Source organism: Lagenorhynchus albirostris, chromosome 5 (assembly GCF_949774975.1).
Source record: "Lagenorhynchus albirostris chromosome 5, mLagAlb1.1, whole genome shotgun sequence".
Lineage (NCBI taxonomy): Eukaryota > Metazoa > Chordata > Mammalia > Artiodactyla > Delphinidae > Lagenorhynchus > Lagenorhynchus albirostris.
This window is the reverse complement of record NC_083099.1, coordinates 18,111,908-18,138,964: the sequence shown is the minus strand read 5'-3', so window position 1 is coordinate 18,138,964 and position 27,057 is coordinate 18,111,908. Positions and strand designations below refer to the sequence as shown.

The 27,057-nt window shown below is 38.1% G+C and overlaps 2 protein-coding genes across 7 annotated transcripts in view; one reads left to right on the top strand and one right to left on the bottom strand.

The window, feature by feature from the left end:
• The window catches only part of HPS3 (HPS3 biogenesis of lysosomal organelles complex 2 subunit 1), an 87,591-nt gene extending 75,756 nt beyond the window's left edge, over nucleotides 1–11,835 (top strand). For all 3 annotated transcript variants that reach the window (XR_009540640.1, XM_060149654.1, XM_060149652.1), the window contains one exon: nucleotides 11,437–11,835. Coding sequence is in view for 1 of the 3 variants with exons in the window: in XM_060149654.1 (XP_060005637.1) it covers nucleotides 11,437–11,486 (50 nt within the window). In the remaining 2 variants the exon portion in view is untranslated. The remainder of the gene's footprint in view (nucleotides 1–11,436) is intronic.
• LOC132520874 (ceruloplasmin) overlaps nucleotides 1–26,069 on the bottom strand; it is a 67,198-nt gene extending 41,129 nt beyond the window's left edge. For all 4 annotated transcript variants that reach the window (XM_060149646.1, XM_060149647.1, XM_060149648.1 and 1 more), the window contains exons 1-9: nucleotides 25,729–26,069; nucleotides 17,462–17,709; nucleotides 15,201–15,413; nucleotides 14,664–14,837; nucleotides 12,882–13,136; nucleotides 11,430–11,601; nucleotides 7,096–7,235; nucleotides 5,804–5,941; nucleotides 4,554–4,768 (exon numbers count right to left, since the gene is read on the bottom strand). In XM_060149646.1, the coding sequence (XP_060005629.1) occupies nucleotides 4,554–4,768; nucleotides 5,804–5,941; nucleotides 7,096–7,235; nucleotides 11,430–11,601; nucleotides 12,882–13,136; nucleotides 14,664–14,837; nucleotides 15,201–15,413; nucleotides 17,462–17,709; nucleotides 25,729–25,874 (1,701 nt within the window). In that variant the 5' untranslated portion in view covers nucleotides 25,875–26,069. The remainder of the gene's footprint in view (nucleotides 1–4,553; nucleotides 4,769–5,803; nucleotides 5,942–7,095; nucleotides 7,236–11,429; nucleotides 11,602–12,881; nucleotides 13,137–14,663; nucleotides 14,838–15,200; nucleotides 15,414–17,461; nucleotides 17,710–25,728) is intronic.
• Between the last annotated feature and the right edge of the window lie 988 nt (nucleotides 26,070–27,057).

Genomic DNA, 27,057 nt, shown 5'->3' with positions numbered 1-27,057 from the left:
TATAGTAAGGTTACAGGATGCAAGGTTAATATATAAAAGTCAATCAATCTCATATATACTAGCAATGAAAAGTGGAATTTGAAATTAAAAACAATACCATTTACATTAGCATCCTCCTAATGAAATGCTTAGTTATAAATCTAAAAGAATACGTACAAGATCTTATATGAGGAAAACTAAAAACTCTGCTGAATGAAATTAAAGAACTAAATAAATGTTCATGGATAGGAAGACTCAATACTGCCAAGTTTCAGTTCTTCCCAACTTGATCTATAGATTCAATGCAATCTGAATCAAAATCCTAGCAAATTATTTGTGGATGTCTACAGACTGATTCTAAAGTTTACCTGGAGAGGCAAAAGGCCCAAAATAGCCAACATAATATTGAAGAAAAATGAAGTTGGAGGACTGACACTCCCCAACTTCAAACCTTACTATAACACTCCAGTAATCAAGACAGTGTGGTATTGGTGAAAGAATAGATCAAAAGAATAGAGAACCAAGAAACAGCCACATAAATTTAGTTAACTGATCTCTGACAAAGGAGCTAAGATAGTCTTTTCAATAAATGGTACTATAACAGATGGATATCCACATGCAAAAAAATGAATCTAGACACAGACCTTACACTCTTCACAAAAATTAACTCAAAATGGCTCATAAACCTAACTGTAAAGTGCAAAACTGTAAAACTCCTAGAAGATAACATAGGAGAAAGTCTAGATGACTTTGGATATGGCAATAGCTTTTTAGACACAACACCAAGGGCACAATCTATGAAAGAAAGAATTGATAAACTGGATTTTATTAAATTTTATGCTCTGAAGAAAATATTGTCAAGAGAATGAGAAGACAAGCCACAGACTGGGAGAAAAATATTCACAAAGGATACACCTGATAAAAGACTGTTTATCAAAACATAAAAAGAACCCTTAAAACTCAACATTAAGAAAACAACCCAATTAACAAATGGGCAAAAGACCTTAACAGACAAATGTACAGATGGCAAACAAGCATTTGAAAAGATGCTCTATGTCACATGTCATTAAAACACCAATGAGATACCACTACACACTTATTAGAATGGCCAAAATCTGGAACATGACAACACCAAATTCTGGCAAGAATGTGGAGCAATGGGAACTCTAACATTCATTTCTGGTGGGAATGCAAAATGGTACAGCCACTTTGGAAGAGAGTTTGGCAGGTTTTTTTTTTTTTTTTTAAACTAAACATACTCTTACCATATAATCCAGCAATTGGGTTCCTTGGTATTTCCCCAAAGGAAATGAAAACTTATGTCTACACAAAAACCTTCATATGGATGTTTATTCATAAAGCAGCTTTATTCATAATTGCCAAAACTTGGCAGTAATCAAGATGTTCTTCAGTAGGTGAATGGATAAACTGTAGTACGTCCAGACAATGGAGTATTATTCATCGTTAAAAAGAAATAAGCTGGGCTTCCCTGGTGGCACAGTGGTTGAGAGTCCGCCTGCCGATGCAGGGGACACGGGTTCGTGCCCCGGTCTGGGAAGTTCCCACATGCCGCGGAGCGGCTAGGCCCGTGAGCCATGGCCGCTGAGCCTGCGCGTCCGGAGCCTGTGCTCCACAACGGGAGAGGCCACAACAGTGAGAGGCCTGCATACCGCAAAAAAAAAAAAAAAAAAGAAAGAAAAGAAAAGAAATAAGGTACTGAGCCATGAAAAGACTTGGAGGAAACATAAATGCATATTATTAAGTGAAAGAAGCCAATCTGAAAAGGCTATACGTTGTATGATTCCAACTATATGACAATCTGGAAAAGGCAAAACTCTGGAGAGAGTGAAAAGACCGGTCTTGCTAGGAGTTGGGAGTTGGAAGGATGGGATAAATAGATGGAGAACAGAGGACTTTTAGGGCAGTGAAAATATTCTGTGTGATACTGTAATGATGGATACATGGATCTACTCTGTTGGGGATGTTGATATTGGGGGAGGGCGTGTGTGGGGGAATAAGAGGTATACGGGAAATCTCTGAACTTTACCCTCCATTTTGCTGTCTGTAAACATTAAAGTGCTCTAAAAAATAAAGTTAATAAAAATAATAGTGAAAAATAAATAAAAGAATAAAGTTTTTAAAAGTTATCTATAGTGAGGGGATAGGTGAAAGGGAAGAAAGGATAGACGCTAGATTTCTTTGAATCTGCTTCTTTTTGTAGAGACGATGTTGGAGTCAGGCAAATGTTTTACGTAATTATAAAATAATGTTACAGTTTAAAAAGAAATCCCTAAAAAATAAAAAATAAATACATTAAAATAAATAAATAAACCTGTGTATTTTGTGGGTGGCAAAACTCCACAGGGAGGAACTATTCCAAGTGACTTTAAATCTGTAATTTGACTGAACATCCTTAGTGGGATCCACTCTAAAGACAAAAAGGGCTGCAAAACTGTTTTCAGTAATTATATTGTTGGCTGTAGTGTTGTAATTCTAATCCTGAGACTGTTGTGTCTATATTGTGGGATGAAATGAGTGCATATTTATGCTGGTATTATTGAGAACTCAGCTTTTTCAGTGCAGTTGAAGGGAGATACAGATATAAGATCAATGAGGTTAAGTAAACAAACAAACAAACAAAATCCATAGACCTGAATTTGAATAGAAAGTATCAGTATGAACCCATGATGAATTTTATTAAAAAACGTTTCTTTCAATTCTGCTCACTGAAAAGGCTTAGGAACAATGATTAATACAATAGCACTGAGCATCCCTAATGCCCTGACTGTAGTTTTAAAAATAATTTCTTACTGAAAAGAACCAGGACTTTTTGGGAGAAATGACTGATTTCAGGTCTGACTCAGAAAATGTACAATATGAACCTGAAATAGCTTTTTATACTAGAAGTCAAAGAAGCTTCAAAGACTACTAAGTTCATGTAAAAATGAAATCAACCTGAGCAAGTCCCCCAGTGGCAAAAAATAGGACATTTTGAGCATCAATAAGTATAATAGTAATGAATTGAAGCATACTAAATATGCTTAAATCCATGAGTTTACAATAGTACTTAAAAATAAACTATTAAGGGCTTCCCTGGTGGCGCAGTGGTTGAGAGTCCGCCTGCCGATGCAGGGGACACGGGTTCGTGCCCCGGTCCGGGAAGATCCCACATGCCGCGGAGCGGCTGGGCCCGTGAGCCATGGCCGCTGAGCCTGCGCGTCCAGAGCGTGTGCTCCGCAAAGGGAGAGGCCACAACAGTGAGAGGCCCGCGTACCGCAAAATAAATAAAATAAACTATTAAAAACCTTTGATGTATGCTAGGAGAGAACTAGTAATTCTAAAACTTGTAAATAAAGGGAAAGAATCAAGCATTTGTCATTCCTTTCTTGTATAACGTACCTCAGGGCAACCAAATAGTCCATTAAGAGACGTTTCTGTTTATACAAGTATAGTAGCTAATAAACACAGAAGGAATGATGGAATCCAAATATTACTATTGTTCAACACCGGATTAGTTTATGAATCTAGGAAATGTTTATCAGTAGCTGACAACATCCCCAACTGAGAGACAAGTATACATTATATACTCCTTGATCGAGGTACCCAGTACCACACATGAAGTAGTATTGCAAAAAATAAAAAAAATCTAACCTGAATCTGATCAAGCTTGTAGATCTAGCCACTGATTTACAGGAAATAGAGTAAAAGAGAAAGAAACATGTTAAATGACACCACAGGAATGCAATCAGTAAAATCTAGACATGAGAACTTCTACAGGGTAAAAGACTTTTGCAACAGAAAAACGCAAGAAAATATCTTGAGAAAAATATCAACTGATTGTAATGTGTGTAATTATTTGAGTGCCTATCCACACAACAAACTTGAAACAATTAAAGGACAAATGTTCAGTTAAAATGTGAACATTGATTGGAAATTTGATGATATTAAGGAATTATGATGATGCTTTAAGATGTGATAACTGTATTGAATGCATTTTAAAAAGAATCTTTCTCTTTTAAAGATTTATATTAAAATATTTATTTTAGAGCTAAAAACAATGGTGGGATTAGGCATTTCTATTTATAGATCAAAGGGTCATTTTCCCATTTCATTTTTTTTAACTTTATTTTATATTGGAGTATAGCCAATTAACAATGTTGTGATAGTTTCAGGTGCACAGCAAAGGAACTCAGCCATACATATACATGTATTCATTCTCCCCTGAACTCCTCTCCCATCCAGGCTGCCACATAAAAAATATTTTAAGCAATATTTCCTTAGTGAATGTTGAGTGACTTATTATCATTAATAGGTGATTTTTTTAAATGTGTGTGTTGAAGTCTAATGGTATCATAATAGACTTTGGATTCCAAGGAAAATCTTGTTTCCAACTCATCTTGGAACAATCATGTTAGTCAGAGAATCTCTGCACAATATAGATATAAGCCTAAGTAAAAATTATAATAAACATTAGGTGTGGAACCCTCACTCCCTCAAACCCCAGAATTTTCCTTATAATAATGATAATTCAAAGGAATTGGAAAATCATTTTCATTTTCCCTCATTGGACTTACCAGTCTCCCATTTGCAAGTAAACTTCCGTTCCTACATATTTTCATTGGCCCGATAAGCCCAGTAAATATATCTTTGGTGGGATCCACAGCAGAATAATACATCTTAGCTAGACAGACAGGATCTTTGTAAGTGGGTCCTACTTCTTTGGGGACAGTCCATTCATAGGTGAATGTTCCTTCGGGTACCACATGGGAGGCTGAAGAAGGAGGCGCACCTGTAAGAAAGGTCACGCTGGACAGGTAAAGTATGCTTTCTAATGTCATCATTTGAGCCATGGAGTAGACTGCGTTTAGTCTAGGATAACACACTTCTGTGCTCCTTTTATGAATTAGAGTGGAATCCTACCAGTGTCAGGTCACAAATGGGAATAATTTTCTCCAGGAAGTCTCCGCTAAACCTCTGTCTGAGATTGGTGCCTGCTATAGTCTGAATGTTTATGTTTCCCCAAAATTCACATATTGGAATCTTAAGGCGCAATATGGTGGTGTTCAAAGTGGTGTTTAGGAGGTAATCTGGTCATGAGAGTGGAGCCCTTCTGAGTGGGATTAGTGCCCAGACAAAAGAGATCCCACAGAGTTCCCTAGCCCCTTCCTCCACGTGAGGATACAAGAAGTCTGAGACCCAGAATAGGGTCTTCATTTGTCAGCCTTGACATACAAAAATACCTAAATACTTTCATGTAATGGAATATTTTGTATCACTGAAATGATATTTATAAAATGTTTATAGTGCTAAGAAAGCGAACTCTGGGTATAAAATTATAGTGATAAGTATATTTATATTCTATGATCTCAAACACATGTAATTATTATTTACACAGATCAAAGAGTGGAGGACATACAAAAATATAATAGCGGTTGTCTATAGAACTATGGATAATATTTTTGGCTACACCTTTTTATATTTTTTAAATATTCTAAAATGTACATCTAATCTTATAATTGCAAGAATATTTTTCAAATTTAACAATCACCCAAATAGAACTCTGGAAATGTATAACTGAGGCAATCCAAATCAGTTACTAGCAGCATTGTCAATAATCATCCAATTAAGGTAGGACAGAATTCCACAAACATACTGGAAATGGTAGGAAGAGATTTACTCGCCTCCTGGCATGATACTGAGAATGGTATATGAGAAGTTTCCTCAGAAGTTCCTGCCTTTGGTTTTTGCAGGACAATTTCCCTGGGGATGACCAGCACAGTAGGTTATTAAACATTATTGTTTGGTTACAGAGTGTTGTACTCACTTCTGCTTGAATTGTAGTACGTGCCCTCGTTGCTTTTATCGACTCTCACCCCAATCGGTTCAATACTGAGGGGATATGTTCCTTTGTTATGGAAGGTGACTCTGATGGTGTCTCCCACCTCTGCCGAAATGACAGGACCTAGGGACAAAGAGAGAATTATTATCCTCCCTGATATATAGCATACAGAATGCATAAGACAGTTGTTTTCTTTGCCTTGTCCTCTGGCAAGAACCACTGGAAGCAACATGCTTATTGTTGCAAATGGAAAGCTTGGTTTTTAAAAAGTCCATTATCAATTTGACACGAGGAGGCCAGAAAAAGATGAGAGGGGCTTTCTAAGTTAACTTCAGGTCATGAAATTTGTTACCATTTTTATCCAAGTTAGTTCGCAAGCTTCATACGTCTATAAAATACTGTTCAGAGTATCTACACTCTCCTCACCCTGTTTTTCTGTGGACCAGATGTGTGTTATTTGTCCAAAGAGTCAGGAGAATGCCATAAACCTTGACCACCCAAAGGGGGTAAGTTAAATTGTCTTGGCTGTGAAAAGTAACACCACTGTTGTGGATTTCCCATCACCAAAATCAATATTATTACTAAATATAGAACAAAAACACAGAAATATAGTACAAAAATATTTTATGTAATATATAAAATGATACTTACTGAGAGCTTCTTATGTGCTCTTCTGAGTCTTTATGTGAATTAACTCATTTAATCCTTACAACAGCTTTATGAAGTAGGGACTATTGTTATTATTGTTCCCATTTTCCAGAAAGGGAACAGGCACAGAAAGTGCAGTACTTTCAAAGGTAACACAGCTAATAGGTGAAGAGTGAGGACAGTCTGAATCCACTCACTTGCTATTCTGCCCAAGTGCCTGAGCAAAACAGGTCTCCGGGCTCTGCCTGGGGGCAGCCTGTAGGAGGCTCTAAAACAAACCCAACCTGTCTCATTAGTAGCTGAATTTTATTTCTAAGGGAATGTACATTTGGCTAAAAGTGGAAACTAATAGCTTTACCGGCTATGTAAACAAAGTCACACAAACCCCTTACCTCTTTGAAGAAAAAAAAAAGTAATCATTTGAAGTCAGCCTGGCTTTTAATGATGAAGACTTACTATGGGTAATTTACATTTGGAAAAGCTGCTGCATTTTATTGATGATTCCTCTTCCATGTCCATAGTTTATACGTAGAAATCATGCCACAGGTTCTGAAGCTTCTGTTCTTTCTGAGGTTGATTGTAGCTCAGGGGAAGAGTACATTAGTCATGTGTATTCTGCACAGACTCACCCAGGATGCCAAGATGTTCCTCTTCAGGGCCTCTCTCCTTTCGGTCTGTAAAGGAGGCATCTGTGTACTCACGATAAACCAGCTTTTTATATGAGCCTCCGATTCTTGTAGAACCATGTTCAAAAAATACCTCTGAATCACTGTCAAAAGAAAAAAGGTTTAATTCTGGAGTTGAAAGCAGAACAGAGCCAGGTTGTCACATAGGATACTAACTGAAGAGAAAAATTCTGACCTGTGCTTAGAAATTACCCATTATTTACCAAATACTCCTCAGAGGAGCAGATAGTACTAGGCACCTTATAGAAGGATGTTCAGTTAAGGGGTGGAGACTCATGGCATAGAGATTTTATTTTTTCAAGCAAAGTGAAAAAAATTTCAAGAGGGTCCATGTCAACCCCTGAGAGTTAATAAATTGTCCTGCAATAGAATCTTTTTAATAAAGTATGAAATGTCTAAAAATACAGTAACTATTGTTTGTTGCATATTAGCCTTCAGAAGGTTTCATTTATCGTCTGAAACTCACATGACAATGTAACAAAGTTGGTATTATCCTCCCCAGTTTATAGTAATCTGCATTTCTGTCAATAGTCTTCCTTAATTGCTTCAGGATTTTCATTACCTCCTTTTTGAACTCGGTGTCTATTAGACTGAAGAGGTCTGTTTCATTGTTTGTTCCTTCAGGGGAATTCTCTTGGTCTTTTAACTGGGAGTGGTTCCTCTGCTTCTTCATTTGCTTATATTTCTCTTACTCTGTGAGTTTAGGAGAAAGTTACCTACCGTAGTCTTGGAAGGTTATTTATATGCGGGAGCATCCCTGCGTAGCTTGTGTGGTTTTACTATTTTCTGGCGTGAGGGCCACTTTTAGTTGGGATGCCTTCTACCTCTTTCCTCAGCACGTGCTGGCCCTTATCCCCAGCATAGAGGGCATGCAGACGTGGTGACCAGCGTGCCCTCCCGGGCCCTGTGATGACGGAGGCAGCGATTGGCTCCCGATTCTCTCAGCGGCGGAGGCCCAGCCCGCGCCCACCCCTGGAGCTCGTTGAGGCAGCGTCCTGTTGCCTGAGAGCGCATGCTGGGGGGGGGGGAGAGGGGGAAAAGACGCTCCTTTGGCAGTCCTGCCCCTCCCCTCGCGCAACCTCCAACAATGGCACCCTGCCTTCAGGCTGTCTTCGCGCAGCCAACCCCAGTCCTCTCCCCAGGTCTAACCTCCAAAGCCTGAGCTAAAGCCACCAGTCCCCACCCACACCGGTGGTCGAGTGTCCCAGGCTGGGGAGCTCAGGGTGGAGGTACCAACCATCCCTGCAGGTTTCTCTCCATTTTACCTTCCGCAAACTGGTTGCTGCGCTCTCCTCCGAGGCTTCGAAGCTCCCCCTCTGTCCTGGCTGATCTCCCCGCCAGTCAGGGGACTTGCCAGGTTGTAGGAACCTTTCTTCTTCCACAGCTCCCTCCCAGGGGCACAGGTCCTGTCCCAAGTCCTTTCTCTCTCTTTCTTTTTTCTTTTGTCCTACCCAGGTACGTGGAGATTTTCTTGCCCTTAAAGAAGTCTGAGGTCTTCTGCCGGCGTTCAGTAGATGTTCTATGAGAATCGTTCCACATGTAGATGTATTTTTGATGTATTTCTGGGAGGAGGTGAGCTCCACGTACTACTCCTCTGCCATCGGCTCCCCATTCTCCCCATTTTATAAATGAAAAAATGAAATCTCAGAAAGGCATTTGACTTGCCAAAGCCACCCCATTCATCTCTTCTCCCATTTGACAAATGTATGGAACATCTGCTCTTTACCAGGAACCCTGTTATATGCTGATGACATGCCCATAAGCAAGCTGGACCCGTCCCTGTCCACATGGACTTTACATCTGTCCCAGAAGACAGACTACAAATCAATCAATATCATAACATGTAGGGCTTCCCTGGTGGCGCAGTGGTTGAGAGTCCGCCTGCCGATGCAGGGGACACGGGTTCGTGCCCCGGTCCGGGAAGATCCCACATGCCGCGGAGCGGCTGGGCCCGTGAGCCATGGCCGCTGAGCCTGCGCTCCGCGGCGGGAGAGGCCACAACAGTGAGAGGCCCGCGTACCGCAAAAAAAAAAAAAAAAAAAAAAAAAAAAATATATATATATATATATATATATATATATAATAACATTTAATAAGCACAGAGTGTTATGAAACATTTTTCCTGGGGTTGGGGAAAGTGATGGGAGAGGCCCCAAAGGCTTTCCAGAGGAAGAGTTTCTTTAAAATTATCTAGAGATGAAGTAGAGTTAAAATGATGGAATATGTGTGTGGAGAGAATGGGGCGGGGATTTGCAAAGAGGAAACAGCCTGTAGGAAGGCTCAGAGAAGACAGCAAGCATGGCATCTCTTATAAACTAGGGCAGGAGCATAGCAGGCAGGATAGGGAGACGGGTCAGCAACCTGCTTTTAAAATCTCAATGAGAGGTAGTGATGACTTCAGAGGTATTAGCAAAGAGGTTGGAGAGAAGCAAACAACTTTCCGAGATATTTAGGATATAATGAGGCAGCATTTGATGAGGAGAGAAGGAGGGATTAGTGAAGGAGGGAGGGAATCAAGGGTGGTGCTCAGGCTTTGAGCTTGAGCGATGGGTGGATGGCGACACCATTCATGCAGAGAGGGAAACTTAGATTTGTGGGGAAGACAATGGATTCAGACTTGGACATATTGATTTGGAGGAGCCTCATCCAAGTGGAGTGTCCACTAAGCAGTTCATAATGCAAATCTGCAATTTATAAGAGCCTTCCGGGCTGGAGATACCGTTTTGGGAGTCATTGCAACTGAATGTCAGTGTGGCGGGGACTTAAATCTCTGCTTCAGTAGTCACAGGCTTGGGTAGAGTCAGGCCCAGCAATTGACCTGTTGTTTGCCGTTGAGTGAATCACTTAACCTTTCCAAGTAGATGCGTGGCAAACAAGGCTTCTCTAAAGAGGTGATGTTTGGGCAGAGACTTGGAGCAGGGGTGTGGCATAATCTCACTGACATTTTTGAAAGATTGCTTTGGCTGTTTTATGAGGAATGTACAGTAGGAAAGGAAGACTGAGGCAGGAAAAACAGCTGGGGGGCCGTGGAAGTCATCAGACATGTACCAAAAGTAGCTTGTATGCATCAAAGGACACTGTCAAGAGAATGAAAAGAAAACCTACAGAATAAGGGGAAATACTTGCAAAGCAGATCTATCTGATAAGGGATTAATATCCAGCATATAAAAAGAACTCTTATAACTTAACAACAACAAAAAACCCCAAATAACCCAATTAAGAAATGGGCAAAGAATTTGAACAGACATTTCTCCAAAATTGCCAACAAGAACATGAAAAGATGCTCAGAATCACTAAGTATCAGGAAAATGCAAATCAGAACCACAATTAGATACCTCTTTGCACCTGTTAAGATGGCTATTTTTTTAAAAAATGGAAAATAAAAGTTGGCAATTAGAAGAGAAATTAGAACCCTTGTACATTGCTGGTGGGAATGTAAAATGGTGAAGCTGCTGTGGAAAACCATATGATGGTTCCTCAAAAAATTAAAAATAGAATTATCATATGATCAAGCAATTCTACTCCTAGATGTATACCCAAAAGAACTGAAAGCAGAGACCTAAACATATACTTGTACTCCAGTGTTCATAGTGGCATTATCCACAACAGCTGAAAGGTAGAAGCAACACAGATGTCCATCAACAGAGAGATGGATAAATAAAACATGGTATATGAATACAGTGGAATATTATTCAGCCTTAAAGAGGAATGAAATTCTGATACATGCTACAACATGGATGAACCTTGAAAACATGATACTAAATAAAATAAGCCAAACGAAAAAGGACAAATATTACATGATGCTACTTGCATAAGGTGCCTAGAATAGGCAAATTCATAGAGGCAGAAAGTAGAATAGAAGTTACCAGGGGATGGGGAGTTTTTGTTTAGTGGACACAGCATTTCTGCTTGGAACGATGAAAAAGTTCTGGGAATGGACAGTGCTGGTGATTATACAACCTTGTGAATGTACTTAATGCTGCTGGATTTTACAATGCTATGTTTTCAGAAATGGAAAGCAAATGAAGTGATCTAATTGTATTCAATGTTTTCTGAGAGTTTTGTTGAGCATTTGAAAACTTTTAAATCTATTCTTTTTCATGGACTCAGAAGTCCTATTTCTCAAACTTGGACTCACTACCAAACCTTAATAAATATTTAGCAGTCTAGTTACTCAATTTCAGGTACCAATTAAAATTTTAATCACTGAATCAGCCTTTTATGATTTTTTTGGGGGGAAGGCATATTTTGAAATAATATCTTTTTTTCTGAATTACCTTCCAGGTGCTGTTAAGTTTTCTTTGGTGAAGGTGTCTATGCCGGAGGGTGCATAGTTCCAGATGATTTCCTCAGCAGCGATGTAGTAGTGTCTAACATGTTTGCCATGGATATCGTTCTCAGATGAAGGCTTCTTACAGTCTTGTACCCAGAAAAAGGCCTGCAAACCAGCTAAAAACCACACAGGAGGAGACACTGGTTAATGAAGCCAATGTTTGTCTCTCTTATTGCCTTGTAAATGCTGCTGGTGAAATGACAGATGGAAACTGAAGAAATAGATAGCTAGAAACAATACTATAAACTAGAGTAATCAGTTGTATATAAATCACTCATGGAAAATTCAAGCAGTGAAAAACAATTCTCTAGGTGGCACAGAGAAGTGATACTACTAGTGTTTTCAAAAATGTGGAACCAGTTTCTGTGGGGTTTCGCTTGGGAAGTCTTTCGATGAGAAAGAAAAAAAAAAGACACATTAATAGATAAGTGATGTGGGGAGAAATGAACTTTCACCATTTAATTTCACTTTTTGGGGGGGGCCACGCCACGTGGCTTGTGGAATCTTAGTTCCTGGAGCAGGAATTGAATCTGCGCCCTTGGCCATGAAAATGCTCCTAACCACCAGACCGCCAGGGAATATCCTCGCTGTTTTATTTTATCAGTGAGTCAGCATTGAAATAAATAATGCTGTAATGAGAAAACATAGATAAGTGATGAAGAGATGCTCTGCCCTATTTTAGGGGATATGGTGGGTGGAGGGGGAGGAATAGAATGAGCACGTTATTAGTATTGTTCTCTTAGATAAAATGGCTATGCACCTGCTGTGCTGAGCCTTCTGCCGCCATGATCACATTTTATGAATAAGATCATGTTTGAAAGTCAAAGTAACATGCTCAGAGACCCAGATTAAACCTAATTTCTTCAGAAGACCAATATTGCAAACTAATATTTTTCAAGAACTGGGGGTATTTTATTACCTTATATTAAAGAGATGGAGGAGAGATTTAGCATGTTAAGCTAAGGAATAGCTGGACTCAAAGGACAAAGTTGGTTATATTTAATAGAACAAGTCAAGAAAAACACAGCAAGCTACTTTTCAGCACAATATACAAATCTTCTGGTGTTTAAAATATTGTGTATTTTACAAATCTGGGAAGCTGTATGCAGTATTATACTTTTAGGGTAGGACTATACATCAGGGCTAATTTTTTCTTTTCCAAAAATTAACATATTTTCAATTTTTATTACTTTATAAATGCTCCAGTCTTTTTAAAAAATTACATTATGATGCATACTGTCAGAGGAATAAAATTAAGTTACCAGTTCAAAGCTCAGATCATTCCAAAGTTATTTAGCTTTTAGATTCTGATTTCCAATCATCACCCCATTAATAGTGTCACTGAGACATGACTCTTTTCTCAACTGACAGCTAATTTCAGGTAAAGATGCCTTACCTTTCAGATGGTTTAGATTCTGACAGCTAAGCATCCATTCTCCAGGGTTCTGGGCCACCATAAAAGCATCAAAGAGGGTAGCAGGAAAGAGATTGATTGTATCAACACGGTAGTTCTTATTAGTCAACGTTTGCCCATGGAAGAAAGCTGCATGCACATCAACTTCATTACCCATACCAAAAAGATACCATTTTACTCTGTCCTCAGCACACATGGAGAGTCCTGGGAGACTTCCAAAAGCATATCCATTCACAGCTGTAAGTCAAGAGCAGAGACTGTGACTAACAGACATTGGTGACCAGGATATTGATAGTTACCTCTAAATAAAATCAGTTTGGGATTGAAAATACCTGGCACACATGCTGCTCTTCTTCCCTCCTGTACCCACATCAGACATTGTTAATCAATCACAGTACTCTTTCATTCTGGACCTGAATTCAGCCTCAAGATTTTTGTCAACACAATATTAGCACATGAACACAGCACTGAAGATGAAATCTATTTGCTCTCTTTGTTATAAACTCTACACCTTGGTATGTTCATGTGTATATTTGTAAATACAAATGTGTGCATATATACATACGTATATATAAATGTGCACACATACAGTAAATAGAAAAAACACTGAAGTTTATTTAGGAATCAATCATGTATCATGTTGTTGGTGGTGGTACGGATGATGTCAGTGTTTTTTGTTATTGTTTATCAGAACTTTTCCAATTTTCTACAGTGAATGTGAATTGCTTTTGTAATAAGAACACAGGGGAAGCTTTTTTTTTTTAAAGATTAAAAGACAAAATTGGAAGAAATGTGAAAGAGGAAAGAAGAAATGCAGGGAAAGGACAGTAGGAACAAGTGACCAGAGCCACAAAGACCTAAGAGGTCAAAAGCAGGATAGCCTGATTCTTCAAAGAAACTAAGGGCCACTGCTCAAACTGAGAGGTCCTAGAGTTAAGATAGAAATCAGTTCTGGGAAGTATTGCGAGGTAACCAGATGCAACAGGGATACCAAACCAGACTTAGCCAGACTAGAAGTTTGAGTCTCTAATGCCTATTTTGGTTAGCACATAACAGAGGCTGGATTAAAATATGGAAAGAGGATCTTTCAGCCAGAAATAAGCAAAAGTTGGAAATAAAAATCCGTACTTTGTTAATTAATTTTTCTTCTTTGATAGTACAGTTACTTTTGTGTCCTCAGTTTCTGAGTAAGGGTTATTTTTAAGAAGCTAAACATTCTAAGTGATGGACTATCTTACTAACCCCATTATTTTGTGTCTGAGAATCAAGGAGAAGCCCAGGAAGTAAAGAAAACATTTTTAGAAGAAATAAAGTGAACTAAAATATAGGAAAAAATGATGCAAGGTTCGGGGGGCACGGGTGGTGAAGAACAATATGTATGTAAAAGAAATACCTTTTAGAACTAGTGGTTTGAACTATTTTCTTAATTATAGTGCAATACTTTACAATATAATTTAACAATTTTAGGCTGCCTCAAATAATTTTTAAAATGAGTTGGGAGAATAAAAAGTATACAAATATAACATGCATATACATTTAACCATAACTGATAATGGTTTGGAAACAATTTGATGTGTCCAGCTTTACCTGCTCAGAGTTTTGATTGGACCTGTTTAGCTGAATATCAGGTTGCACATCCAATATGCTTTGTTACCAAGGGCACAGATTAGAAACATGCTACTTATTCATGTGAGGGAATAAGAGTAGCAGAATTAATGGACCGAGAAAACTAAGATAAAGTTAACAGATCTTATGTAATCTTACAATACATTCTGTTACTCTCCTGGAAGTCTTCATTGTCTTTGTCAACCTCCTCTGGTTCAGAGCAGTAGGTCTTAATGTTGTCTTCTAGGTACCAGCTGAGATTTTCATCCACAACAGAAAACATCACCACAAATTCTTTGTCAATATTTTTTTCTTCTTCTTTATCCAGAGAATCTGAAGTGAAAATTACTATTTCAGTAGAACTTAATTTTTAGCATGAATTTTAGCATGTGATTTATAGTTTAAAAATTTTTTTGTATTTATTTTCCTAATAAACCAGAAATCTAAACCAGTCACTTCGGTTTTATAGACTTGGAAACATTTAGGGAATTTACGTTCAGTAACCTGAATGTTGTTCCACGTATCCATTTTTCTCCTTACCTTTCCCTGCTCTTCCGTTCCTTTTTTTCTAGACTCACTGCCTCTCTACCTTACCTACTCAATCATAACACATAAGACTTAAAGTATATTTAAAAAACGAACCTCCCTCTCTACTGTCTTTGGTCATTTATTGTGAATGATAATGAGAAAATGTACCTTTTTTACAGTGTATTAAAGGCCCAATGAGTCCTGCGGCGATATCTCTTGGAGCATCAATGTGGGAATGGTAAATCCTGGTCACACAATTGCTGTCTTCCTCACCAGGACCTTGTTCTGGGTTGGCATGCAATATGTACATACACTGTTCACCTGGCCGCACTTTGTCGTCTGCTTTTTGAAAATCTGTGGTGTTGTCAGGGTAGATGGCCCCTAGGAAATGACATGCAATGAAATTACAAATTGAATGTGTTTGAGCTTGAATGAGAAAATAGATGGTCTATTAATTCATTCAGCAAACACTTATTCAACATCTAGTATGTATCCCCTTGGGAACACAGTGGTGTTCTATTTGAGCACAGAAGAATAAAAGGCAAATGGCTACAGGGTGTGGAAGTTTCACAGAAAATGTTATCATTTTTTATACTTGACTGAGCCTTCAAGGAGCAGTAATAGATATGCCAGCAGCATAATGACTGTTGGTTTGCAATTTAAAGAACCACGTTTGCCCTGGGGTTATGGTATGGAAGTAAGAGCAAAATGGCTACTTTCTCCTATCACTGAAGCTTCTTGTATGATATCAGATTTTTGCCTGTGAAGTAACCATGGGATTGTTTAATTTTGTAAATTTCCAAACATACGCAAAAGCTGAGAGAATAATATAATTAACTTCCATGTGCCCAACAACCCAGCTTTAACAATGATCAACTCAAGGCCAATCTTGTTTCATCTATACCCTCACCCACTCTTTTTTTTTTTTTTTTTTTTTTTTTTGCGGTACGTGGGCCTCTCACTGTTGTGGCCTCTCCCGTTGTGGAGCACAGGCTCCGGACGCGCAGGCTCAGTGGCCGTGGCTCACGGGCCCAGCCGCTCCGCGGCATGTGGGATGTTCCCGGACCGGGGCACGAACCCGTGTCTGCTGCATCGGCAGGCGGACTCTCAACCACTGCGCCACCAGGGAAGCCCCCTCCCCCACTCTTAACAGTGAATTAGTCATCATCAGTGAATTATTCTAAAGCAAATCCCTGACATCATATCATTTCATTCATAAATAATTGAGTATGTATCTCTAAAAGAACTCTTTTTTCTTCTAACATATCCACAATACAATGATCATACCTTAAAAATGATTAAAACCATAATATATCATGAAATTGTAAAAAATAAATAAGATGGCAGTCAGCTTTTATGCTATGAATGTAATTGTTTGGTTTAGAAAAACAAATTTAAAAATATAGAAGATCAAAACATTCACCCTGTAAAGCAATACCTCTTTTAAATAGAAAACCAATAATTAATTAAAACTAATTTTATCCTAATTTCCAAACTTGATCCTTATAATTTCAATGAACATGGTCTCGGCATTTTTGCCTATGATAATAGCTGACATTTATTGAGCTATTATTGTGTACTCTCATTGTCCCTATTTTATAGATAAGAAAACTGTAGCACAGAGAATTTAAGTTAACTTGTCCAAGGTCATTCAGTCAATAAAAGGCAATGCTGCACTCAAACATCGGTCTATTAAGTTTGAAGCTCTTGTTCTTAATCACAACAAAACACCATCTCCCTTCATCATCATCATCATCATCATCATCATGTACTAAGAATGAGGTCACAAGCACCAAATCTAATATTCGTTCTTCCTGTACCATCTTTAAGGATTCCAAGTCCTACATTCAAATGACCTTTTGGTTAACTGTGTCTCAGATGTGACTCTGGGACCATACAGCCACCTGCACTACTTGGCTACTGTATGAGACTACTCATGCTGCCTTAGCTGGGACAGAGTTTATCCAAAGTTAGGATGGAAGGTGACAATGGCTACAGTACATTCACATGTGGGAACTTCAGAGATAAGATCATCCTCATCTTGGGGATTTCTTGTTTCTTCTTTCCTGTTTCCTCCTTCTGGATTTTTGTCTTTTCCAGGCTTTAATGCACACTGCCCATTTCTCTTATTTTGACCATGTGTCTGGAAAGGGGTTGGGCACTGGGAAGGAAGTTCCAGCTCTCACTGACTCTCACTACATGAGTCCACACAGAAATTCTATCACATTCACACTTCACACAAAACAAGTATAACCCAGAGAAACACAGCATTATTAGGATGAACCAAAATACTTATTCATAAAATAGTTTAGAGCTAAACAACATAGTACAGGTCTTATCCAGGAGGAAAGTCCATAATCTCAGAAATTAAAAAGTGTTCCTACTGAAAAGGAAGAGGAAATTCCAGCTAGCATATGAGCTGAACTTACCCTCATGTTCCTTATAGTAAGTCATTCCATGTGCATGAAACGTATAAGGCCTAGAGGCAAAGTTTTTTAAATGTACATAAACTCTATCTCCAGTTTCAGCTTTGATAATAGGGCCTAAAAACCCCAGCCAGACAGGTTTCTCTATATTCGTCCCAAAGGTTTCATCTGTGTACTGAAGATACACGGCCTTCTTGTAGACTTTTCCAATTCTATTGGAGCCATTTTGAAGATAGATATTGGCATGTTCCCTGCAAAGGAAAGGAAGACAACTCTATTAGAAGCCATCACTGCTGGGGATAACATTATGATGAAAGAGAAATGAATGACCGTATCATATTAAATGTTTGCCAGTTGTTGTAGGGATGCCTCCAAAAAATGAAGAGGAGCGCTGGCATTTAGCCCTGTTATTTTAATTATGTGAGGTGTCACACATCAGCTATATGGCAGACCACCACGTGTGGATGCGCCATAAAAATGTAATGCATCTTACCAGAGTATTTCCTGTAAGGTTTTCACGGTAAAACACAGAGGCATTGTGGGATAGAATATAAAATTAAAGTGAAATATTAAAATAAAGCAGTTAATGAAGGCATTTCTCACTTATGGCATACCTCTTTCAGCCACTGGAAAAAATCTGAGTTTCTAAGCATTCAATCTGGATATGTGAGATGTGAAAGCAAGTGCATATTTTTTTCCTAAAGTAAAACTAATAATGCTAAAGTAATTCCATCTTTCTAATTTCTTTTAGCAAAACTAAATCAAAGTTGGAATTGATTCATCAATGTGTGTGGGTCTTAAACTTATCTTTGCATTTGAATTACCCCTGTGGTTTTTTAATCCCTTGCTAGCAAAAATACTTGAACGTTGAATGTTTATATTCAGGTTAGTGGCTGATTAATAGTTGCTTAAAACTTTCCTAAAAATATCAGCAAATTGAATGGTAGCCAGGAAAAAAAAGAAAAGAAAGCAAGTTTGATATTCAAACTTTTGAACTGATTCTTAAGTTATTGTCCTTAATGCAAGCCCAGAGAGTTCAGTGGGATCTATTTGTGGGCAATGCCATCTAGCCATTCAGGGGAACCCACTTAAAACCTGGGCTTTGGTAAGCCTTTCCACAACCGAGGTCTCCTCCACTAGAATAAAAACTGCTAACCCCAGCTGATGGTCTGGGGTCTGTGTTTGTTCATGTGTGTGTGCGCGCGCCTGCGTTTTGCCTACTTTGATCTCGGTGACCTTTGACACCTTACCATTTTCCATTCAACCCATATGAGGCCAGATAACGTGACTGAGGAGAAATAAACTTTGTCTTGTTTCCTCAGCGAGAAGCTCATCAGAAAGAGTGAGGGGTACTTTTCCATTCTCTCTTCAAGATGAGGGCAGGGCTTGTCTGGGAGCTCTGGACTTTCTCTGTTGCAAGGTCCAAATTTAAAGATCTGTTTTTTAAAAAATCTAGGCTCAGGCCTAATGTTTCTTAAGTTTTCATATGCACAGGGATCTACTGAGGACCTTGATAAAATACAAGTTCCTAGGCCCCAGCCCCACTGATTCTGCTTCTGTGCTGTTGGTGTGAGGGTCAGGCATCTGCATTTGCTAACAAATACCCCTGTGTGTTCTGATGCCGCTCTGCATTCATGGGCAACCTGAGTAAGGGAGGCTGCAAGGGGAAGGGGAAGAAAGCGGCCCAGTCCCACAGGCAGTGGGATTCCTGGAGGACATGAGACAGAAAGGTGGCAGGTTATGTTTCCAGGCCATACCCTGGTCGTGGTCAAACGTCAGCTGGCATGGCAGCATGGAGGCACCTGACTGAGCCTGAGTGCTGGGACCAGTGAGCAGGGCCGCTTGGCAGTGGTCCTGGTGGCTGCATTTGGGCATTGGGAACAGGCTTTGGAGATAGTAGAGCCCCCGTGTTCTGAATTGACCAGGGGGTTTCAACAATGAGCATCTCATAGTTGTCACACTAGGGACCCCAATTTTTTAAAACCTGGATTGTTTAAACCCCAGGCTTCTCAACTTGTTCGCTGAAAGATGAATGAGATGGGGTTCCCTTCCCCTATCATGGTGGCAGAAGGGCCAAGCTGGAAGTTAGAAAAATAAAGAAGTGACTTTTTTTGTACCCAGGATGGCAAATCCATGCTTAAGCCTTTATTTCTCATATTTGTTTTCATTTTCTAATTGTTCGTTGCAGTTTCTATTTTGTTAGAACAAAACAGAAAAAAAAAATTAAGAAAGGCTCTGAGAGACTTCGAGGACATCAAAATACACAGGAAAACATTCTTCCCTGGAAACAGCAGCATTAGTACGGACAGGAGTATTCTTAATAAATAGATGTTTTACCAACAGCAAAATTCTGAGGCACTGAAGGCCACTGAGATTAAAGGCAGATTCATCCAGTCCACACTGCTGAGAGGAGGTCAGGAAGAGGGCAGTTCAGTCAGGCACGCAGCGGCAGCTGCAAAGCTTACGGTGCAAGGATGGAATTACTCTTGGGTCACACCAGAGGAACCTGGACAAGTCAGTCTCACACAGGTCCGTCTAAGCCTCGAGGTAAATTTTCTCCAGTGTCTGTACACACTCTTATTGCTAGGGGATTGGTCCCAATGATATTTAAATAGAGATTCTAGTCTGTGTTCTACCATGCTCTGTTGATCCATATCTTAAATAAAGCCAGAGTTTTAAAATAGCCCTCAAATTCTTAAGACTTCATTTATAGTGTGTATTTATATTTCCTAAATGTGCCTCTAAAGCATTAAGAAATATGTCACATCCCTTTTCAATAAACTGTAGCAGACTTTGTCAAAATGCTTTCATTATATTGAAATTCTCCTGTATTAATCATTTCCTGAAATAGGAGGAGCATTGTCTAAGTTTTGGAATTCGTTTTTTTGTGTACAAAGATTTTTGGGGGAGGGGTGTGAAAATTACTTAAAAAATAATTGATCTGAAATTATAATCTATCCAGTATTTTTAACATTTGGAATTCCTTTTATACACATAGCAATATGCAAAATGTGTTTCCCATCTTGTCTTTTTTTCTGAAACAAAATTAAATCTTAACCAAATATTTTACATCACGTGATAGCTTGGGGGAGGCCTGTTTGCTTATGCTCTGTCTCCAAAGAAACATCAAATTGTCATTAGGGAATGTCTATTTAACTTTAAGAGCACGGCTTTGGGGACAAAGCTTCAGTTACTGGAAGCTTGCAGGAAGTTTGCCAATCAGATATCCAGTCAATAAAAAACCTATTATGGTTGTTCTTTGACCCGAACAAGTAATTCACATTAATCATAGTTCTTTCTGTTGGCAACTGTAACATGTTCTCTTCTATTCATTACAATAGATATGTCTCCCTCTCAGTAAACACATCCTTCCTTTTTAGCGCCCCCAATTCCTATAATCCTATAGCAATTCCTCTAATTTCTGGTAGATTCAGACCCAGAAGTGAGTTTTTAATGGTAGAGGAATTAAAACATTTTTTACACTGCCTTAGTAAGATAATAATAATGCTACTCCCATCCATAAATTCAGAGTGCACTCAAGATGATCAAGCCATGGTTACTAAAATGTGGGTAATGCACGTGAAAAGTTTCTGGAGTCTTAGCTTCATTCATTGAGACACAGTATATTCGTTTTCTCTTGCTGTGTAACAAATGATCATAAAGCAGCTTAAAACAGCACCTATTTATTATTTCACAGTTCCTTGGATCAGAAGTCTGGCATGGCATGACTGGGTTCTCTGCTCAGGTTATCACAGCTGGCATCAAGCTGTTGGCTGGGCTGAATACTTGTCTGGAGGATCTGTGGAGAAGTCTACTGCCAATCTCACTCAGGTTATTGGCAGAATTCAGTTCATTATGGTTGTAGGACTGAAATTCCTGCTTCCTTGCTAACTACCAGATGAGGACCTCTCCCAGTTCTTTAAGACCACCCATATTCCTTCCCAGTGGCTTCTTCCATCTTCAAGTCAGCAACAGTTTGTTGAATCCCCCTCAAACCTCTTTGAATCTCTCTGACTTCCTTTTCTTCTACTAGAGAATTCTCTGCTTTGGACTAGACCCACCCAGATCATGTCCTTAGTTTAAAGTCAACTGTATCACTGAATATAACATAAATCGTGGGAGAGATATCTCAGCATATTCACAGGTTCTGGAGTTTTAGGGTAGGATATCTTTGTGGGTCATTAAAAAAATTCTGCCTACTAGACACAGGAATCACAAGGAAAACAGTCAAAAATTAACTGGCAGGCAAAGACTTAACCTGGGTATGCATAGCACAAACTCAAGTGAATTACAGGTTCTCACTGGCCTGGCTTCATTAACACAGCATGAAAATGGTACCTAGGTGTCAGCCCTCTTTTGGATATGTTCTTGGGGAAAATAGCAGCTGTGATAATAAATTGTAGAGCCTGAAATGTATAAAATGGTGTAGTTACTTCATTAGTTCCTGCACACAGGCTGTCCTATATGAAGTGTTTATAGCACACTAGATTTTGCTTACTATTTTTTATTTGGCAACCTTGGAATATGAGTCATCGTAAGCGACTTTTCCAGATTACTTTAGCTCATAATTATACCTCTTTAAGAATTATTTTAAATTTTAAGACCATTTTTGAAGGGGTAAAATGAATGCCTTCGGTGCAAGTTTTTTCTTTAAAAATGTTTTGTTTGCTTCCTTGTTTTCTTAAACAGGGTGTACTGGGAAAAAAATCAACTTCTTTTCTGATAATGATAGTAAACATTAACATTTATTGAATATTTATGGTATCCTGATCACTCAATATTATAATTATAATACTTATGATTATACCATAGTGTGGAATGTTCTTGGTTTGTTCTCTATTTCTTTGGGTAAAATTTGAGCTGTCATTTCTTCTGGTCATTGGGTCTGCTTATGATGACATCTTCACTATAATATTTCTGATTTATTTCTCAAACCTACAGTGGGCTGGAAAACTAGGTAACAATGTTTGTAAGAACTGTATGTTAATTAAGTCACCAAGCCTGAGTGAGAGCCTATGAAGTTAGTGTAAAAGGGTTTTGTGAAGGCTCTTCTTGTGTTTAAGGATTTTTTTCACTTATTTCTAGCATCCTATATGTCACCAGGAAAAAAAGTAACCTGAAGATAAGAGGAGTATTGCTACTTATTGCTACTATGTAGCCAACAGTCAATACATATTTAATTAGTGTCTACCATGGGCCCAGAACAAAGTATTGCATTTGCTAATTGTTTTCATATGTATGTCTTTTATTCTCATTTAAGTACAAATAACTTAGGAGCAGGAACTATATTTTATAGATCTTTACTTATTGATTTGTTGAAATGACAGAGAAGGCACAGACCTAAGTAAATGGCAGTGCTGAGCATAAGGAAATTGCTTTCTACCTCACCCCATTAGAAATAAATATTACTGATATGACAAAAAAAAGTAAACTCTATTTTCCTAGTTAAAAGACATCCATACATTTTCTCTTTTATATCTGCCAGTGTTTTCAGTTCCACTATCCCACATATAACTCCATAAACTGACTTTTCTTATTTCGTTGTATCTTCTGATTTATTTCATTTATTTATTTATGGTGTGAATCTGTCCATACTAGGAACAAGGGAAAATTTTTACAACACAGCCTATAATTTTGTCTAGCTTCCTATATACTTTTATTCATTCACTTTCATTTACTAAAAATTATATTTATTTAGTGTGTCCTATGTTCTAGGTACTAGTGATCACTGGTGCATGAAAGAGATGGAGTTTCTGCCATCTCAATACATACTTTCATCTTCATTGTTCCAGACCTTCAAGGTCAACATCAGCTTAAACCTAATTCTCTGCCTAACAACTATCTTGCACTCTTTCAACCTGTTTCTCAGCCTATTTATCTCTACTCCTTTTTAGCCTTCACAGAAGGAGTGTCAGTAATCATGCCTGGTGATATCACATCAGTCTTTGCCATATTTATGTCCTACCCCCCACCAATTCATATGTTGAAATCCTAATCCCTAATGTGATTGTATTAGGAGGTGAGGCCTTTGGATGTGCTTAGGTCATGAGGGAGGAGCTCTCATGAACAGGGTAGATGCCTTATAAAAGAGGCTCCAAAGAGATCCTTAGTCCCTTCCACCAAGTGAGGACACAGTAAAAAGGCTATGAACTCGGAAGAGAGATGACCATGTTGGCACCTTGGACTTCTCAATCTCTTGAACTGTGAGAAATTAATTTCTGTTGTTGATTAGCTACCCAGTCTGGTGTATTTTGTTATAGAAGGCTGAATGGATTAAGTAGCTGGACATTCTGCAAATCTGAGACAAAGAGGAAGCAAAAAGTTGCTACCTAAACTCATCTAAACAAAAAGGTTAGCATAGTACTGGCAAAATTGCTAAAGGCCTATTCAATATTTGCTGTTTAGATGAATTAAAAATTTCACAGACAGAGTGAACATTGTCATCTAGAGTCTGCACAACTCTAGGCTGTTGCTGAAGCAAAAGAAGATGATCAAGCCAATGCTGTATAACCTCTCCAGCACACACAGGACATTAGAGTATTTAATCTTTTTTTTTGATTGTGCTGTGCAGCATGTGGGATCTTAGTTCCCCAACCAGGGATTGAACCCACGCCCCCTGCATTGCAAGAGGGAGGGCTTCCAATCTTAACCACTGGACTGCCAGGAAAATCCTTAGAGTATTTAAAAATAAAGGAATTCTCTCCCCTCCCTGCAAAAAAATTCTTAATAAAGCCTTTTTCTCTTCTAAATTTCTAGAATTAGAGAAGACTTTACTAAAGTGTGCCTGGGGCAATGTCTTGCACTTAGTTGATGCCCAGTAAAATTGATTTTATTTGATTTTTGACCATGAATAATGGCAGAAGGATGGTGGGTGAGGGCGTGGAGTAGGACAGTACTTTTTTTCCCCTAATATGTCTGACCTTTTAAAAAATGTGTCTAGTTTCCCTATTAAAAAATGCATAATTTATATTATGTTTAGCTAGGGAAAATGCTGAATGCATACAAAATAATGGTCCTTATGAAGCCATAAAAATATGTCATGTCCCTAAGAAGAGAACAGTAGCTCAAAACCAGGCTTAAAAAAATAATTGTAAGATATACTAGTTTTATTTACAATTAGTTATCTTTAGGTCAGAAACTTTCCTCACTGCATATTACTGAATTAATAACTTAACAATTAGGTATTATTATCAGCTTTGAAAAATTTCAAACGTACATAAAATTAATGAGAATAGTGTATACCCATCAACAGAGTCAATGTCATGAAATTTGGCATACTTTATAGCCAATTTTTAAAGATACAATCTCAGCAGTTAATGGTCATTGGTTTCATTTGTCACCATTAACATACATTTTTAAGTATCACTATTAAGATACATTTATCATCTTTAAAATATATTTTCACCACCAAAATACATCTTTAAATGTTGTGAATATGGTTTTGAATAACAAATTTCAATTTGGTGTTAAATGTTTAACTAACATTATTAAAAGTGATGACCTCTGTATAGATAAACTTCTATCACAAAAAACTTCAAGGAAAACTATACCCCTGGTTTTTCATGTGGTGGATGTTTCTGGAAATAAGGGACCTTTCAACTGAAACAAGAAAACCTTTAATTTACATAGAGCTTTTTGAGGAGGCATTATAATAACTATCTCACATTTTTTTGCACATGTATTTTGTGCCAAGGACTGTACGAAGAGCTCTACGTGCACCCACTCTTTAAACAACCCCCTGAAGTATTCTCATTGTCTCCATTTTACAGGTTAGGATGCTGAGTCTGAGAAAGATGAATGTAATTAACAGTCCAGAGTCACCCAACGAGTATTAGGCAAAGTCATATTAAAATTGTATTTGATTTCTATAAATGATTCTTTGAAGGATTAAAAAACCTTTTATTTTTACCACTAGTAATCAGTAAACGGTATAGGAAATATAAAATTTTATACAGTCATTCTTTAGATGAAAGAACTTCTGCATAAACAGACAGAAAGACTGAACCCTGATGGGAGATGTGATAAGAACCAGAGGGGGTAATAAGAAGCCCACACAGTTCCTCATACCAAGTGGAAAGGAGTAAGGCAGCCTCTCAAAAAACAAACAAAATCCCAGGAATTAGAGATTTATTAAAGTGTCTAATGTTTCAAGTCCATATTTTGCAGTTTTTGTATATACAAATTAAAGAAATATTTCATCTTATTGGCTTTATTTTTTAAATCAATAATTTATAAATTTGGTCTATAATCAAGAAAAAATAGTGACTTACGTGTCAACTGAAATAAGTTTCTTTTCCCCATGGTCAGAGGCATAGTCCCAAGTTGTTTCAATAATTCCAATGTAATAATGTTTATCTTTCGCCCAGGCTGAGGTACTACATAAAATTAGAAAAATACAGAGCAAGGAAGTCTTCATTTTCTTTTCCTCTTGGAGCCTGAGAAGCAACGGAATGAAATCAGAAGCCGGCAACTTTATAAATAAGCCTTTCTCTCTTTATTTGCTTGATTGACAGAATTTTTTGTTGCACAAGACGAAATTATTTCGTTAAAGCAAATAACATTTTCCACTTCAGTTCAGTTCTCGTAAACCCAGGGAAAACTTAGTTGTCCATTGCCAGGATTCTCTGATTGCAAATAAAAAGTCAACAGTTATTGTTGGAGGCGCTGGAGTGTTTATAACTGTGCTTCTACCATTCATTGTGTAAATTCCAGGAGGGCAAAGTTCATGTCTAAATGCTCCTTTTGTTCTTCCAACAATATGCTACAATACAATGCCCTCTTTCCTTTCGAAAAGCCTAACAATACCTAGTTACAACTTTAAGCTACAAAACATGATATTTAGCATGCCAGATTTAAGTACCCTCAAATAAGAATTTATTTTGAAGGCTTTATTTATTTTGTAAGCTCCGAACACATCATCATAGAAAGTTTATCAGATTATTGTGTATTGCTATATGCAAATAACTAGCAGAGAATAACAGGGGTTGATGATTCTGTTTTAATTATCGAAAAAATCAGACATAAATAAACCTGTCTTCAAAGGCAAAAGTTGATTTTAGTAAAGAGAAAGAGCTCTAGTTTATTAACCTGGGGTTTCTCTCTTTGATGTGGACATGAATTTGGGAGTAAAAGACTTTTTATTTTTTAGTTGAAGAAAATCCTGATGATAACAGTGCACATTTTGTGCTGATGTAATCTTTTTCTCTAGAATACCTCAATGCATTCTGTAAGTAGTTGCCAAAAGGTGTTTATAGAAATGGATTGGTATAGGAGAAGGCACCACAATGTTTGAATGATTCATTCATTTAATAAGTATTACTGAATGAGCCCTCTGCGCCAAACACTGTTCTAAGCACTGTGGGGATACAGCAGTGAATAAAACAGACATGAATCCCTACTCTCGTCAACTTACGTTCTACTGGGGAGAGACCAACTATATACAAATGAAGAGTGAAATATTTATTATTAGCAACTAGTGCTACAGAGAAACATAAATCAGAGAAGGAGACTGAATGCTAAGGAAAACAGCAGGATGAAGATCAAAATCTGATGACACCATGCGACCCCAGGCAAGATACATACTTGACCGCAGCCTCAGT